Source organism: Lissotriton helveticus, chromosome 10 (assembly GCF_964261635.1).
Source record: "Lissotriton helveticus chromosome 10, aLisHel1.1, whole genome shotgun sequence".
Lineage (NCBI taxonomy): Eukaryota > Metazoa > Chordata > Amphibia > Caudata > Salamandridae > Lissotriton > Lissotriton helveticus.
Window position 1 is genome coordinate 18436225 of NC_136071.1, and position 18058 is coordinate 18454282.

Consider the following 18058-nt stretch of genomic DNA (forward strand, 5'->3'; position numbering starts at 1 on the left):
GGAGTGGCACACAGACAACACTGGTTATCTTTGCAGTGTTAAGAAAAAGAAAAAAAAGAGGCTTTGCTCTTCAATACAACTGGGATTACCCAGGACTAGATCAATCAACCATTTGTAGAGCGCGCTACATACCCGTGCGGGTCTCAAGGCGCTGGGGAGGGGAGGGGGGCCCTCTTCTGATCGAACAGCCAGGTCTCGAGTATCCTCCTGAAGGTCAGCAGGTCTTGGGTCTGTCGTAGGCTCAGTGGGAGGGTATTCCAGGTCTTGGCGGCGAGGTGGGAGAAGGATCTCCTGCCAGTGGTTGTTCTTCGGAAGCGCGGGACGGTGGCGAGTGCGAGGTCGGCGGAGCGGAGCTGGCGGTTGGGGATGTAGAAGGAGAGCAGTCTGTTGAGGTAGGCTGGGCCGGTCTTGTGGAGTGCCTTGTGTGCGTGGGTGAGGAGCTTGAAGGATATCTCTTGTTGACGGGGAGCCAGTGTAGGTTTCTCAGGTGGGGGGTGATGTGGCCGTGGCGTGGGACATCGAGGATCAGTCGTGCCGAGGCGTTTTGGATGCGTTGCAGTCATTTGATGAGCTTGGTCGGGGCTCCTGCATAGAGGGCGTTTCCGTAGTCGAGTCTGCTGCTGAGGGCCTGGGTGACTGTTCTTGGATCTGTCGGGATCCATCTGTAGATCTTACGGAGCATGCGGAGGGTGTTGAAGCAGGAGGAGGAGACGGCGTTGACTTGCTTGGTCATGGAGAGCGTGGAGGATGATTCCCAGGTTGCGTGCGTGGTCAGTGGGTGTCAGGCTGATCCCAGTGCCGTCGGCCACCAGGAGTCATCCCAGGCTGACAGGTTGGAGCCGAGGATGAGGACCTTCGTTTTGTCAGAGTTCAGCTTCAGTCGGCTGGTCTTTATCCAGTCGGCGCCGCCTTCAATCCTTCATGGAGGTTGGCTTTGGCGGTGATGGGGTCCTTGGTGAGGGAGAGGATCAGTTGTGGCGTAGGAGATGATGTTGAGGTCGTGCTGCCGGGCGACGTGTGCGAGCGGGGTCATGTAAATGTTGAACAGCGTCGGGCCGAGGGAGTATCCCTGGGGTATGCCGCAGATGATCTCGGAGGCTTTGGATCGGAAAGGAGGGAGGCGGATGCTCTGGGTTCTGCCAGAGAGGAAGGAGGTGATCCATTCCAGGGCTTTGTCTTGGATCCCTACGGCGTGGAGGCGTGCAGTGTGCGGTGGCAGACGGTGTCGAAGGCGGCGGAGAGGTCTAGGAGGATGAGGGCAGCGGTCTCACCATTGTCCAGCAGTGTCCTGATGTCCGCCCTCATCGCCGCCAGCGACGACGAGGGCGGACTCGGTGCTGTGGTTGCTGCGGAACCCTGACTGGGAAGGGTCCAGGATTCTGTTTTCTTCGAGGTATTGGGTTAGCTGTCTGCTGACGATAATTGAGGATAGATGAGGCTATTGAATAATAATTTTAAAAAAAATAATTCTGTAGCTTATAAAGCGCATGGTTACACTTACCAGTGTGTCCCCGCGCTGAATAAACCGCTGAGGAACACGTCCTGGCCTGTTCCTGTGAGGCACCCAACTCCTGGGCACCCCCTGGTGAAGCCAGGCATCCTTAACGATTAGGGCCGGTGTGGAGACTAAGCAAGCTATTGCCCAGAGTTGCAGCGTGGGACCCCATGATTAGAGTAGGCACCGAGACAAGAATTATCGGGTCCGTGGACATTTGAGCTCAAGACCCGCCGAGGGGGGAATTGAACCCTGGTCCCGAGTCTGACCTCTGCATCAGGGTCTGCCGCTCTAACCAGTGAGCCACACCACTCCACAATAATGAGCTAAACAAATGTTGCTGCGATCGTGATCTACCTGGCATCCATTGATGGCCAATCGGAGCCCTTATTAGAACACATAGGCACACCAGGTTTCAGTGGAATGACCACAGAAAGGATACTGCCAGTTGCAGCATTAAAAGAATGTTGGCAATAGAACTCAAACCAAAGCCAGGACCCAGGCACAAGTACAGACAAACCAAAGACAAAATACAGAGGCACACTGAGTTAATCAAGAAGAAGGGGTAAAAACGTTCGCGCTACACTGTACTGCCGTGGATGAGACTGCTCCGAAGTCCTGAAGAGAAGAAACAAAACTAGAACTGACACCTACACAACAACCGTGAACAAAAACTGAAAAGTCTGAGACAGGAGGCCCAGTTCTCAAAAAGAGGAAGAGACCCATTATAAAAAGAGCCCAGCAGGCCAGAGCAGCTTCAAAGAGAACCCAAAGATATAAAAACGGACACCCAAGACCCGCAATGATGAGCAGATGGGGCCATTTAGAATTAAAATGTGTGGAGGACGAAAGATGCTGTGGGCAGGATGAGAGGCTAGAATACAGGAGCCGGTTCAAGCGACAGCTCAGCCGGCCCAGTGGTTGGATCTTCAAGTCTGCAGTTATTACTGGTAAAAAGTGCTTGGATATGGTAAAAAGTGCTTGGATATGGTAAAAAGTGCTTGGATAAGATTAAGTGCTACGTGGTAATAACCGATCACACCGAGGTATGCAATCCTACAGCTGTGAAAACACTGGGCTAAAATCCCCAATTAAAGGCTGCACCAAATCAGCCTTGCCATTGGACGGCTCTATCTAGGTGCCCTCACAAGGAACGCATTCACACTGCAAGCATGAGAGCCGGGGCAGGGCTGAAGGTGGGATTAACCAGGTACCTGCAGCTTCGTGTGCTCGTCCATCAGCCGGTCGTACTCCTTGGATAAGCCCTCGGACTGCTTCTTGATGGCATGGACCTCGTTCTCAGACTTGTGGAGACCTGTTGATAAACACACACAAGTGGAGGTTCACTAGGACGCACGAGGCCACAGGGACACACACATCATTCATCATTCAAAGCCAGTCAATTCAGAAGCCTCCACCTGCATGGTCATAGCCTCTGAGCCTACTTTCGTACACAGCACCCGATTCGTAGTAACTTCCAGGGTATGAATCTCATCGGAATACAGATGTGGAAGGCATACCAAGATTCACCTTCACCCACGGAGAGGGAATATCAGAATACTTAAATGTGAAGGCTTCTCAAAAATGTATCAACCTCAGACAATTCAGTGGAAGCCATCGATAACTCAATTTGGGGTGTGTGGGACGCACACCCAGAGAAGCCCCATGTATTCGCACATTAGGTTTTAAAGGCCTGGCTGGAACCTGGGCCAAGGTTTTCCTAGAGGCGGCACGACAAAGACAAAGCATGCCCATCTCACAACTTCAAGAGAATGAAATCGAGGAGCAGGCGGTGGGAACATGCATCGCGCCAGGAGGGAAATCTGAAACAGAAGTTACTTTTCTTGGCGGTCTCGAGCTCATCCTTCAGCCGCTGGACTTCAGCTTTCAGTTTCTTGTTGTCTCCCTCGTGGTCAGTGTGCTTGAGGTTGAGGTCGCCGACTTCAATCCCAGCATCTTTCAGCTCCTGCAGAGGGTGGCATAAAGGCATTCACTGCAGTAACACGCGTGTTGCATCAGAACATTCTCCTAACAGGACAACAATAGCACAGCTGACCAGTAGTCCAAAGCCAACAACCTACCCAAAGCCACAACCTGAATGAGCCACAGGACAAAAGAACACACCAGTCCCACATCCTAAGCATGTTCCAGGGAAAGCCTGCACACATCCCCCCTTCTCTACCCCCCCATACATCATCTTCACACTTCCCACACAAGATTTCCCAGAATCATAAACGGACACCCTTGCTAACGTGAAGACAGGGGGAAAAGTCAGAGCTATGGAGAAGTCGAAGGGCTAGAGTAGCAGTGGATGGTGCACATCGTAAGTAAGGCAGCAGTTGTAGTGCCCAAAACTGAAACCGAGGGGGATACGATTGAAGTAGATTAAGGGCAAGCAACTGGCTTTGGGTGGAAGATCTCCGAACCCTACCTTCTTCAGCTTCTCGTTCTCCTCCAAATACTTCTTGGCGGCATCGCTAGCTCCTACCGCTTGCTTCTTGAACGCCTCGTTGGAAGCCAGTAGCGTCGCTTGCTTGGAGATGAGGGTGACCAGTCTTCTCAACAAGCTAGAGTCAAACGAGAGATGGGATTCAGTTACACAATGGTGTACTTTGGTGTGCTTTTTATAGATACATTTGAAAGACTTCGAGGCGAAAGTTACCTGTAACAATTTCTTGTACGGGAGACTTGTGTAGAGTTATTTTAGGATCCTGTTCTGCGACAAGCGCAAAATTGAGGCGCAGCAAGTAGAACTCTACCACCACTGTGACTAGTGCACAGGCAGTCTTCAGTCCCACATAAGGTAACCACGTCTTTTACACAGCAGTGAGTGAAACATTCCAATTAGGAGCCCGAGAGCGTGCGTATCCACGACCTCCACCCTTTATGCACCAACCGACTACTCTACCTTGTTGAGATGAGGAAAATCAGCTATTTTAAGGTGAAACTGGCAATATAAAAAAATATATGTACAGCCCGACCAAACTGAGCAGCAACATTGTTGGGTTCACGATTATGTGAAGGACTACAATGTGCTCTGATGGGTGTCGCAATTTCTTTGCAGGAGAAAAAACATACATGTCCAAAAATGTCACCGATGTAAAAAGACAGATCAATGTATGATCTAAAAGCATTGGTGTGGGCCTATCTTTACCATTTATTCAACACCCCCACAATCCAATTATTAAAATAGTATACACAGAACAATGCCATGTGTTATTTCATATATTCCAAGTCATATACCCAAATAATGCAAACAAATTTAGTTTATATGCGGCAGTCATGTACACAGAAACGATAAACAGCGTGACTTGGTGAAAAAGTAACAAAGAATAGTACACAACACAAATGGTAAAGGGAACGTCAGTCCTGAAGCTCAGAGTTTATATACCTTTACATTTGTGCTCGAACTCAGAGGTATGGTGGCTGTATGGGGAAAGGGAACTCTGATGTCTCAGCTGTGATTGGCTGAAGTCTGGATGTTCTAAAATGAGGCTGAAAATTTACTTAAGTGAGTTTTCTGTTCTATGGAGGTCTATGGTAACGTTGTATTACTGCTATTTCTTATGTTACCGTGGGACTCCCACCATGACGACGGGGAAGATTCAAGCATGTGAATCTATAAAAGATTCAACACTGGACAATCGAACCGTATCTGATGAGCAGACTGGACATGAGCACACACCAGACTCAACATCACACTGTTTAAATGTGGAGTTCGCATTCTCACGGGAAAACAGTTGCACTCAGTCCTTCATGAAAAATTCACCAGTAACTTCCTGGAACAAAGAATGCTCGTGTGGCTTTCTATTCACAATAGTAACTAGGCTAAAGTCCGAAGGAAGTACTACAAACCTGCCGTGGCGGGTGGAGGCCGGGGTAACACTTTACGCATTTCAAGAAAGATAATGCGAGCTCCTCTCTCCTGACCTACTTGCAGTCCTGCAACAAAGGACATTTACGAAAGGAAGCGGCTACACAATGCGAGGCTGGCTCCGGGGAGGGGAGCGGAAAGACATGTGTCGAGCTTGGAAGATTACACCAACATCTCTCTTGGTTAACGTGACAGGGTCAGGCTCTACAAGGGATGTATACCACCAGATTGACAGAACCCTCCCCACACAGCCAATCAAGACTTCATTAGAAGTTTTCAAATGCACCAAGTAACAGACATGTCACTGCACCAGGAGTAGCGGTGTTAAGTCTCTTAACACATCTGCTCCTGTGCAGAGATGGCTTTAACTATCACAGTCATACTTGTACATAGGAGTAGCTGTGTTAACTGCTAACCAGCAAGAGTTACACGTAGGAGTAGGCGCATTAGACAACAAGGGATGTCAGAAGGCATCAGTTCGCCTCCAGTTTACTGTTCGCCATGTATTACTACATGGCGACCAATGTTGGACCACGAGGGGAAAAGGCACACAAAAGTTTCAAGCTATCCAAAAGAGAACCTTTTTCAACCATGAATCTAACTTGGAACCATTCACAGTCAGTGGCTATACCAACTGGAACTGGGGTGAGCACCCGTTCATTGCAAGTTTATTTCTCCTCTTTCAACACTTTAGATTCTTAAAGCGGCCACTTGCCCGGTATTATCCTGTGTCCTTCAACACTCAAACCAACAGCACACACCACTTAATATTTTAAAAGCCTCACACTTGGTAATAACCACTACAGGCGCAACATACGTGTCTTTGTTGTGGTGAAGAGACTAGGGGAGATGGTGCGGTTAAGAGACGGCAGCAACCGACTCTTGGGGCAACACTCCAGTGATCGGCTTCAGGGTGACTTTTCCAAACCTGCATCAACACCACATCTTGAAGAAAAAAAAGTGCAGGGCACAGGAAGGAAGTGTCCTTCACAGAGTGCTCTTGGAATACAAACACTGCTGCCACTGGCAGAGGAAGAGGGATATTGAAACACGCAGCTAATTTCACTAAACCAGGCAGCCCTGAAGTGAACAGGGAAAAAAAGAAGTAGCATAAAGTCACAAAATGGAAATCTCATGTGGCCAGGCTGATCTCCGCTGGAATGCTACCCAAGAGCAGAACAGGGATCTGGAAGTACAACAGGAGCTTAAAAGAGGTCACACTGGTTCACATATTCTGATAAACAGACAAATACAAGTAGAGCGAAAGCTGGCAGGTAACTATATCGAGACAGACCGCTGAACATAACAGCAAGTCTATAAATACAATAAGATTTTTTTTTAAAGGCATTGCCTTAAGGACGCAGCTGTCCCCATGAAGACAGTTCGGTCTGCATGTCTGGTCCAATAAGTGGAAACCAAGAGAAGGGACACCTTTGTTCCCTGACCCACAGAACGTGGGAAGTCCAAGTGAGCATTGCGGCAATTAAACACCTGCCCAACCCTTTAAGTCACGATGAAGGAGAGTGCAATGAATCCATCAGATGTTGAAAAGAGTGCGGACAAAGGGAACCTGGTTCACGAAGACAAACTGGCCCAGCCTAACCCCAAGGTTGGAGTAAAATGTAACATTATCGGAGACCTTAGGAGCCGCGCAGGTCGCAATCGCCTCTAGTGGTTAATACATTGTTACAATGCTGGAAATGGCCTTTCAGTCTTCCAAATAATACACAGCTCACCTCCCTAAGGCTGGCAGCCGGCAACACTCAATGCCTTGCGTTGTGGCACACAGTAGCCCTTGGCATTACATTTGAAATAACACTACACGAATAACCTATTAGTATCACACCACAGGGTAAGTTCACCTGCACATGGCGACATCACAGGTGCGCTATTAAAAGTAAGGTGCAGCTTCAGAGGCTGGAGAGGGGAGCGGGGTTTCAGTGCAACAGCTGCATGAATGGGAGAATAATGGCAAGTGTAGCCTACATATTTGCATTAATGGTCAGGATGGCACTAACACAAGGTGCCTACATGGTCTGACGGGCACAGACAGCTGTGGTGGCATACAGGACAGCACATGGTACAGGAGGAGAGCCGGCTCAAATGACTAACTTCCCCTTCAGAAGTAACTCGCTAACTTCTTTTAGAAGTGACTCACCAACCTTTCACGCAGAAGCCATGAGACAGAGCGACCGCAACATTGCAGAAGCGTCTCCAACCACACTTGGAGACATTAGCATATGAGATGGGACAACTGCAAGGCCAGAGCCATGGGTGCTTCGGAGCAGCAGGAGCCGGGGGTGCACGGATTCCCTCGTGGGAGGGGACGGCAGTGGATTCAACTGTGAAGGGTTAGGTGGACACAGCAACAACCATCTCAGAGCGGGGTTGGAATTGGCCCACACACTTGCATTGACCTCTGGTGCCCAGAAGACGCCCAGAGCCTGCTTACAAGTTAAGACCGCAGAATAGGTTGTGTGTTCAGACTGTAATCAGCTCGTGTCAGGAGTAGCACAGTCCTCAAGCAGTACTTTTTCCAGAGCAGAGAGACATAAAGAACACGTGTACTTGCCAGCAGAAAAAACAAAAACTATTACCAAATTTAGAACACCACAAGAAGCTAATAAAATATATATATAACAATTATAACAAAGTTAAACAAGTGCCTTCTGACTACCCATAGCCTTTACCCAATCAGTGATTGGTAGTCCAGGAATGCAAGAAGTACAATGTACACGGAGTGTGAGGCAGAAGATCCCAGTTCTGTGGAAACAACTGATGCTTGGAAAAGATGAAGGGGACAAACCGCAGCACTGTGGATGGACGCGCGACAGCAATGAGCAGCCACTGAGAAGCATGAACACCCCGGGAACAGCCTGGCAGCCCAGGCATTCTGGACACAACCCACCTCACCAGGTGTCCTCTCGTTGTAGGGTGGACAATGGGACAGTCATGTCATATTCCACATTGACATACCGTTCCTACGACTGATGCTCCGATGGAAGCGGAGTCACAGGTACGGCTAGTCAAACCCAGAGCCACAAACTAGAGGTTGAAGCCTGTGCAGCCACACTGGACACCTCGACCACTGGACACCTCCAAGTGCTTGATGACTGTTTTCTAGTTCTAACCAAAGTGCCAATCAAATAGATGCCTAACATACCAAAGTGCCCGCGACAGGCCAGGCTCAGCACAGACCGAAGCCTACTGCCACAGTAGCACTGTCAAATACCAAAGAGCTGGAAGGACAGGCTCTGAACTGACAGAAGCCTCCAGCACACCAAGACGCGTCGCACACCAAGACGCCCAGCACACCAAGACGCTCTACGAACGAGGATCTGTAGAGCCTTTGCTTATAAAAGCGCTATATGAATTGGGTTCTGCACTTACTGACAACAGTTCGACTAGAGCCTTCGTACACCAAAGCACTAGATGAACAGACTCTACAACTGCAAACACTTAAGAGCCAGGCAGACACAGCGGTTAACAGGAGACGCAGACACAGCGGTTAACAGGAGACGCAGATCAAGCCATTCAGACATGCTCCTGGAAACAGCCGCCATTGTTCACTCGAAACACTAAGGCCAGGTGCTGGCTTTAAAGTAAGGTTTATTTGTAGATTAAAAAAAAGAAGAAGAACACAGCTTTTTAATGTCTCGCCCACCACACAAGGCAAACTGGTTGAGGAAGACCTATTATGGGATTACTAGAAACATACACTGGCTCACAGCCCCAAACTGGTTGGCTTGGTCGTTCATTCGCGTGCCTCTTATTTGATGACTTTACGTGCCACAGCTGGTCCGTCTTGTGGTGGTCCCTCCCAGCAGCACATCTAGCATCGGTCATCTCTGATTGGCGGACTGTCCTTCCACTGATAACATTCAGGAAACTTTTTTCCCCTTATGGTTAAGCTCTCCATGAGTGTGCATGTGTTTTCTAGCTCTCTTCCATGTGTGATTCCCTCAGACAACATGTCCCAAAGGTGCAACCCACTAGCGTTGCCAGTGCTTGTTCAGTACTGGAATACTCTTCTGTGGTAGGCAACGAGGGAGGTGGGGGGGGGGGGATGGAGAAAATTCCCTACCGTTCTTCAAATAAGAAAATAAGTAACCAATAACTCCGTACAGCAGCATAAATCTCGCACTAAAACCTAAACACGTCGAGAGGTTTCAAGTGCCTGCTGATGGCCAAGGTCAGTGGTACTCCTTTTATGGACCGGGGTAAGGTAAGAGGAGGAGACGAAGGCAGAGACCGGCTCCGAACCAGTTCGGCTGGTTATACAGCCTGCACGGCTGGCACTCTGCCAACCATATACCTGCACAACAGCTCCTTGAGATATATACAGAGTGCACTGGCGAAGGAGGGGGTGACCTTGGGCAGATGTCGGATCATGGTGTTCACACAGCTCCTCCCCTCTCAGTAAGTCCGCCTCAGTGCACGTCTCACGGCCGTTAAGCCACGTCGTGGCACTACGCACGAATGTGCATAAGATAAGGGCATATCAGATTTGGGCCATTTCCAATCACTTGTGGTGTCTGAGGCATGGAAACATGGACAAATGACGCCACCACGGGGAGTGAAAGGGAACTGCAGCAGCAGGCGTGCCCAAAGGCCTGACTTTCAGGGTACCTGAGAGAGGTCTGTGCCAGACCCTTGCAACCTGGGGCTCTGACTTTAAGACCACCCTTTGCTCCCACGATTGAATGCAAACAAGAATGGAACGTTTGGATATCAATCAGATGACCGGCCTTCATCAAAAACGTAACCCCTTTAATGGGGTTACACATTACATTACTGATTTACAGGATTGGCTTTGCCCTCATTTATTTGTACTGTGAGCTCCTCGGATTATTGGTTTGACTATGTTCCCTCATGCACCCCTCTATGTAAAGCGCTCTGATATCTGCAAAGATCTTGTTCGCGCTATATAAAACTTTGAAAATAAATAAATAAATAAAATAAATAAATGAATGCACGCATGTGGCATTTCTATCTACAGCGCAAACTAGGCCATAAAAGCAGCAGGGAAATGTAGAATATATGATGATACAACGAATTCCGTTGCAACGCATGCCTTTACCACGCATGCGTTACAACGGAATTCGTTTACCACGGATAAACTTTTCCTCGAATAATTGCGTGGTGACGTCATACGTCGTTAAGAGAAAACGGCATTTTTTTCCGATTTCTCTTAAACGACGCTGACGCCGACGTGACTTATGGTGAGTTGTTTTATTTGGGGGGGGGGAGACCCCCCCAAGCCCCCCTTTTTTTCTTTTTACCTTTACCACGCATGCCTTTACTACAAACATCGTAGTAAAGGTATGCGTGGTAAAGGCATTAGTGGTAACCACGCATGCGTTGTACTGCATGCGTGGTTAAAGATTTCGGGGAAACGGCTTCGTTGTAAAGGCCGTTTCCCGGAAATGTACAGCGGCAGAGGCAAGCGTACGGTCATACAAGAGGAAGCTGGTGATCGGATTGTTACTACATGGTGATGTAGGGTTCTTTAAAGAGACGAGTCTTCAATCCTTTCCTACATTGGAGAAGGTTTGAATTAAAGGTACAGGAGTCTCGTTCCAAGCCCCCAGGGCACAGATGAGATGCTTGGTTTGCTCGGTTTGTGATGTAGGGTTCTTTAAAGAGCTGCGTCTTCAACTTTTTCCTGAGCTGGAGCAGGGTTGGGGCGTTCCTGTGGATACAGGCGCGTCGTTCTAGAGCCTGGGTGTACAGGTAGATTCGTCTGCGGCCATGGCTTCTTTTTAAAAACGTTTTCCTCTTCCTTCTGACGGTGGCCTGGCTCCAGGGGTGCAGAAAGTCAGCAGATGTCTCACAGATAAGCGAGGATGCTGTTGGTGGCGTCATCAGTGGCGATGGTAGTGCACTTTGCTCTGAGTGACGCAATGAGCCCTCTGCCTTTCAGATGGAGGGACATCCATATCAGGAAGTCACTCAGAGTTCCTTTTTTCCTCCATTTTCTGGCGCTGGTAATGCACTTTGCTCTGAGTGACGCAATGAGCACTCTGTCTTTCACATGGAGGGACATTAGTATCAGGAAGTCACTCAGAGTTCCTTTTTTCCTCCATTTTCTTTCCTACCTGTGGATGAAGTGTTGTCAGAAAGGTCTGTAGAGTACCAGAGTGCTGGAGGTTTGGACTCACTCATGTGTTTTTCCTTTGGAGCATGGATGTCCATATAGTTTTCCAAAAGCAATGGCTGGAGTTGTTTCGAAGGGTGTTGCGTCTAGCTTGGAAGCAGCACGGCGAGAGAGGGGTTCATGCATCGGTTGTGAATGGAAACGTCTTTGAAGGCGCTGGATAACTGGCATACCCTTTTGAGTTGACCCTGGTTTGGTGGCAGGAAGCCTAGAATGGATAGAAGGTAAGGTAAGGTAAGGTAAGGTAAGTATACTTGTAAAGCGCACTGTTACTCCATCTCGGAGTGTCCTGGCGCTGTATACCGCTGGGGAACCCGTCCTGGCTTTCCCTGCGAGATGGTCCCTCCTGGGCACCTCCAAGGTGAAGCCAGGTATCCTCGGCGTTGATGGGGCCGTAGTGGAGATTAAGCAAGCTATTGCCCAGAGTTGCTGAGTGGGACCCATGGTTAGCGTAGGCACCGAGGCGAGAATTATCGAGTCCGCAGACATTGACCCAAGACCCGCCGAGGCGGGAATTGAACCCTGGTCCCGGGCAGATCTCTGCTACAGGGTCTGCCGCTCTAACCATTGAGCCACGCTTCTCCGAAGTACAGCGCGGTGGTGTCCAGTCCAGGAGAGTGGGTGCTCTGCTTTAGATTGTTGCTGAAGTTGAAAAGACCATCGAGGCTGTGGCCTTTTGAGCGCGTTCGCTCTGTGATGTGACGCATCACCTCAAGTGCATCCATGAGGCGGAAGAGGAAGCGTCTTATTTTTTTAGCTCCTATTTTCTGTGAGGGTGGAGACATCCAAAAGGGCAAAAATAGAACGACGGCGGTGGTTAACTAAACCGAACAATCAGCAACTCTCTTGTAGTTTGCACAAAGTTAATCTACAAATGTCTCGGTGTCAACACTGCGCCGTCCCCAGGGTCACTCAGCGCAGTGAGGAAAACTTCCTCAATACACATCAAAATACAGCAATGCAAGGACAGAGCACAACGCCACTAGCAAAATCTGACCAAACGAAAGTCAGTAGAGTTTTTTAATTATCAAAGTGCAATAAACACAATCACATTAGCAAGAGAATAAGAATGCTTAGTAATATCTTGTAATGTTGACACGTAGGAAAACAGCCAGAGGGTGGTGTGGAGGGCTGGACTCGGCCCAGATCCCACCTCCACCCTCCATTCCAGCTAGGCTGAAGGAAGCCAACATTCTGACAGGGGTCGTGCCACAAGTCCCATACGAAGGTGGGTGAGCATCAATCAGACGACAGCTGGATGGGCCCAAGTCAGGCTGGCACCCTGTGTATGAGAGGGCAAAGCAAACACCTAGAGGTGATGCCATGCACGGGTCTGTGCTGCCACAAGAAGACTCACCAAGGTCGAGTATCCAAATCGAGCACACACCTCGCAGCATGCAATGCACGGGGCTGAGTTGCCACAGGGCCACTTACGCAAGTCAAACATCCCACTAGAGCACACACCTGGAAGAGATGAAATGCACCGGGGCTGTGCCGCGATGCACCGGGGCAGTGCCGCGATGCACCGGGGCAGTGCCGCGATGCACCGGGGCAGTGCCGCGATGCACCGGGGCAGTGCCGCGATGCACCGGGGCAGTGCCGCGATGCACCGGGGCTGTGCCGCAATGCACCGGGGCTGTGCCGCAATGCACCGGGGCTGTGCCGCAATGCACCGGGGCTGTGCTGCCACAAGATGACTATTCCAACACAACATCCACCTGTAGGGCGTGTGGTGCCTGGTGCTGGGCTGCACCCCCCAGTTCCCGCACGCTTGGGGCACGTTACAGTGTTTCAATAAAACCTTAAACTTGTTTTCATCTTTTAATTCCTTCAGATGCTCCAACACTTGGAACACATGTATCCAAAGAGGGTATTTAAGGGACACCAGTAGGTCCTGGGCAGGCACAGGGTCGACACAGAAATGAACCAGGCCCTGGTATCTTGCTTTTAAGGAGGAGTTTGTGATTTTTGAAATGTCCCTCAGAGCAGCAAGAACTGCAGATAAAGCTCAGCCTCGTGATCCACCCGTGAGGTTCTATCAAGTAAACAAACATTTGTAGTTGGAAAACACGATTGGGTGAGTGAAAGTAAAGAATGCGGTAGCTGTACCGCGTGGATCCCCTGGAGGTGGATCTGCTGTGCATATCCTGCCATCTAGCGGCTGCTCAATAAATTACAACATGTTGACATCAGAGTTTACACCTCAACTAGGTCCTCGGAGAGCGCTCCACCGGGCGCCAGTTTTCAGATTACATTTTTCGTGCAACGAGAAATAGGCTTGAAAAGGGCGAACTGCGCGCACTCGGTGAAAATACACATCATTGCAATGCACCCTGTGTATCCTTTATGTACGTGCGATACAGTTTAGTTTCATACAGTGTGTGAACTGTTCAGACTCCTTGGAAGTGTAAAACCATCTTGTCGCCCCCTTCTTGGTGTAAGGACAAGCTTGGTATCGGGCCAGGCTTCCGGCCATGAACCGAGTCCCTCTTTGGGGTGGGCCTGGATAGATCTCTTCCACTCCAAGAGTTAAGGCGCTATGATAGGCCGGTCTTTGCCCAGAAGGCTCCGCCCTGGACCACCAGGCTGTGGTAACCATCGCTCAGCGTGGCGCGGGGCAGCCGCCCTACTGCTCCCCACGCTTCCAGGGTTTATTTCTAGAGTTCCTTGGTAGTGGTCGGCTCATAAGTCACCTGAAAGTGAGCAGTACGACGCTTCTAGGCCTTTGACTGCGAAGTCCACGCTGCTTCTTATACCCAAAAAAGGTAACTCAACCGGGAGATGGATGGACACCACCGCAACCCTCCCCCTCCCCCACCCCACCACCACCTCCAAATATCAAAGTAACCAGAATTCAGTGCGATGGCCAGCAGTAGAAGGCCAATTTTGGTCCAGGCCAAAGGTAGAGCCCAAAAAAATCCCAATTAGGGTCCCAAAAGAATTACATATGCATATCTAAAAAGTGCCAATTAGATTGGATGACGAGGCATCACTTACGGCATATGCTTCATCGGCGACCCCATCCCAGCCTGGTAAGAAGGTACTACCAGGACGGACTCCACCTCGGGAAGAGGGGGTTCGGAGATAAAAACCAACTGGATAGGAGGGGATACAGACACTAAAAATAGCTTCAGGTAAATCCAGCATTATAACTTCATTACTGGGTACCTTCGGTATAACTAAAACCAACAAGAGGATGGCGTACGGGTACAGTGACCAAACCTTCCATTATAAGCCAACACGTTTCTGCCCTCAATCTTCCAATACTGGTCCGAGGTCTTCATCAGGGCCAATGGGGTACTCAGACTCTATATCTCAAGCTAGGTCAGAGAATGTGATGAGGATAGAGGTCCACGCGAGTCCTACCTTCACAACCCTGGGACAAGGCTCCCCGACTCTAGGGAGTTCGAGCTTCACGGTCTAGGATGAGATGGTATATTCTGTAATCACAGTGGGGTCATGTGTAATAAATAGTAAAATTAGGGTTATCACTTTCTTCAATAAATATGGCTTCAGGAAGGATCTACACTCAGTTTGTCTTCATTAAGGTTTTAGTTACACCGGTCACAATATCGGCTAGAAGTAACGAGTACAGCATCATGGCCCTACATAAGACACACATACTCATTATTCCTATACACTCGCACAAGAAGAAGACCCCCCCCCCATCAGCCAGATCCTAAATGTATCATTCAAGAGGCAGAAGTTTGAACCCAAATGATTTTCCAAAGTTTGTAATTGAGGGGAGGGAGGGGGTGGCGGGGGGCAGACAGTGATGATTGTTGGTCAACATCAATCTTCCAGGATTCTTTAGGATTCTCCGTTTCGCATAAAAGCGGACTCAGTGGGCTCAATGACAACCTCAATTTTAATCGATCAACATTATATCACAATACTTTTGTTTTATTTTTTACTTTTGTGCATGGCAGCAGGGCTGCTACAGCATGGGTTAAATAAAAAAAATAAAAAAATACCAAGCCAAAAACTTTCTTAGGGAAGCCCCATTGATTTCGCCACAGATGTTATAAAGCTAAAAGGGGAATTTTACCATGAAACACTATGAATTGCTTTAAATCTTCAGAAAAAGTACTCACAAGGAGAGCAGCAGGGAGAAGCCGGCAATGTAGAGATTCCGCTGGGCCCGGAAGAGCTTCATGTGGATATGCTCGACCGCCACGGGGTTGTTCTTCAGGTCCACGTTCTCACTGACATCGTACTTCTTGATCTCTCGTAAAGCATCTGAGGGTCAGAACAGAACCAGAATTTAAATTCTAAAAACATTTTCCTAGAAGGGGTGACTGGCGCATGTATGCCAACCGCAGTGATGGGTACTGAACTGAGCGGCGAAGCAGAGGTAGTGCAAGAGACAGAATCGTCTCCACAACAAACTATTCTCAGTGCCCCTCAAGCATCAGGCAGGTCTTTATTCTCAAGAAAGGTTAACACCACCATAGCTTCACAGAGGTGCATGAAGGCAAGTAAATGTCACAGAAGATAAACGCCATCACAAAAGTTCAAGAGAGGGAGGGAGTTTGGATATTCACGCCCTTCCTTACAGAGCAATGAATGCTTTTGAAGCACAGAACAAGTCTCATGCTATAAAAGACACTGCCAATGTCTGGCTGTTAACCCCAGCATGGGTAAGAGCTGATAAAGCAGTGAAAACAAAGCGAGATTTGCACATTGGGGCTCGAAGGGCAAACCTGAACATACTTCAAAAGGCAAAGAACATCACAGAGGCCACTATACAAGGGCACCCTTTCACGTCAGCCCAAAATCAGACTTGGAGTGTAGAAAGGTGCATCCCGCTACATGATGTGACAGCACACTGCAAGGTTATGTGGTCCAGCATGGCGCGAGGTGATGGCTGGCACACAATGGGTCATCAACTCATTTTTGATGGTCGAGCGCACGAAAATCGTAGAAATGCCCAATTAGCAGATACTGCGCAATTCACCAGCAATGCTGATTAGGGGCCTTGGGCACACTTGTGGATGCTAAACAGCCTTCTAGGGGTGTTAAACTGCATGTTGTCGGGAATCGGTCATGAAAACTGGCCCTAGGTCAGCTGTGACAATCTGCAGGTTTGCCTCTTCTGTAGGACTGGACAGTAGCTCTGACCTTCTAAGGGGCATTAGAGCGAGGATCTCAGCTTTTGCTGGATCCTACGTGGCAATCTATAGATTGTTTTTCACTCCACCACCCCCGGCTTAACTTAAGGGGTGTGATATGCAATCCGCTTCGACTTTCCAGGGGCCACAATTGGTCTTGCTTCCAACAGAGATCACACTTTTTGTTTCATTGCTATTCAGCAGTAGTCAGCTGACATTATAATCAGCAAGAGCCTTCAAGAAACCAAGCAACATGAATCTTGACCACAATCACTTAATGCCTCCTTGGGTGTAAGGCTTTCGACAGGGCTGCACCCAATTCAGCAGGACAAAGAACACCACTAGGGGTGGCTTAACTCTTGCAGTTTGCTGTAGTGTAATTATGCACGATGACCTGGGATTCCGTGGAAGTGTAACCTTGTATGAAGAGCCATTTTTAAAATATACCAAATATACCTTCCATCCAGATCGAAACCAGAGGATGCATTTTAGCCTAAGAAAATAGAGCTAAACGCAACATAAAAAAATAGAAGCTACTCATGATGTTCTCATTAGTAGGCATTTTTGCCAGACATTACGCAAAATTAAGTGAACTGTTGTAATTTTCAGTACTTTTTAATCACAATAGTAATGAGAAATTACAGAAATTGCTCAGAATACTCCAGTGTAATTAAAATTCACAGGCCTAGAAAACTCCTGCACCCTTGCTTCAAGTCCCTATTAGTGTAAATAACCACATTGAACAAATCTGCCTTCAGGACCAATTCCAATCGGCTTCCGCCCGGGCTATAGAACCGAATTGGTTCTTACACATAGTGGATGATGCACTAAAAATGTTGGATCAAAACAAATCTTGCCTCCTAATCCCCCTTAACCTATCTTCTACATTCAACACAGTTAAGCACAACAACTGACTAGACTTACTGAAACATAGAATGAGCTTATCAGGGTCTGTATTAAACTTGTTCACCTCGTTTCGACAAAACAGAAGTTAAAGATGCAAGGTTAATCAGTCCCCACCGAAGTCCACTCCAGTCACACGAGGGGTCCCACAGGGTTCCTCCCTCGCACCCACTCATTTCAACTCATTCATGGAGCCTCTAACCAAAACTCTGAGTTCATCAAACATCCACCGTCACATGTACACCGACGACACCCACTCATACCTGAAAGTCACCTCCCCTGAAGACCTCAGAGCCCTCAATTTAACCCTACAAACGAACCCAAAGCCGGCTGCCAGACAATCACCTCAAACTAAGCACTATCAAAACCAAATTCCAACTAATTGCTCCACCAAACCAGTCAACAAGCATTGAAGAATGGCTGAAACCACCAACAGTCCTCAACTGCCTGCCCACAGTTATTGATTCAGCAATTTCACTGGGAATTACTCTGGACAGAACCGTAACATGCAGAAGCAC

The 18058-nt window shown here is 48.6% G+C and overlaps 1 protein-coding gene across 4 annotated transcripts in view; it reads right to left on the reverse strand.

The window, feature by feature from the left end:
- The window catches only part of BCAP31 (B cell receptor associated protein 31), a 197334-nt gene that overhangs the window by 23336 nt on the left and 155940 nt on the right, over positions 1 to 18058 (reverse strand). For all 4 annotated transcript variants that reach the window (XM_078664576.1, XM_078664575.1, XM_078664577.1 and 1 more), the window contains exons 4-7: positions 15621 to 15765; positions 3927 to 4062; positions 3335 to 3461; positions 2710 to 2810 (exon numbers count right to left, since the gene is read on the reverse strand). In XM_078664576.1, coding sequence (XP_078520702.1) covers positions 2710 to 2810; positions 3335 to 3461; positions 3927 to 4062; positions 15621 to 15765 — 509 coding nt within the window. The remainder of the gene's footprint in view (positions 1 to 2709; positions 2811 to 3334; positions 3462 to 3926; positions 4063 to 15620; positions 15766 to 18058) is intronic.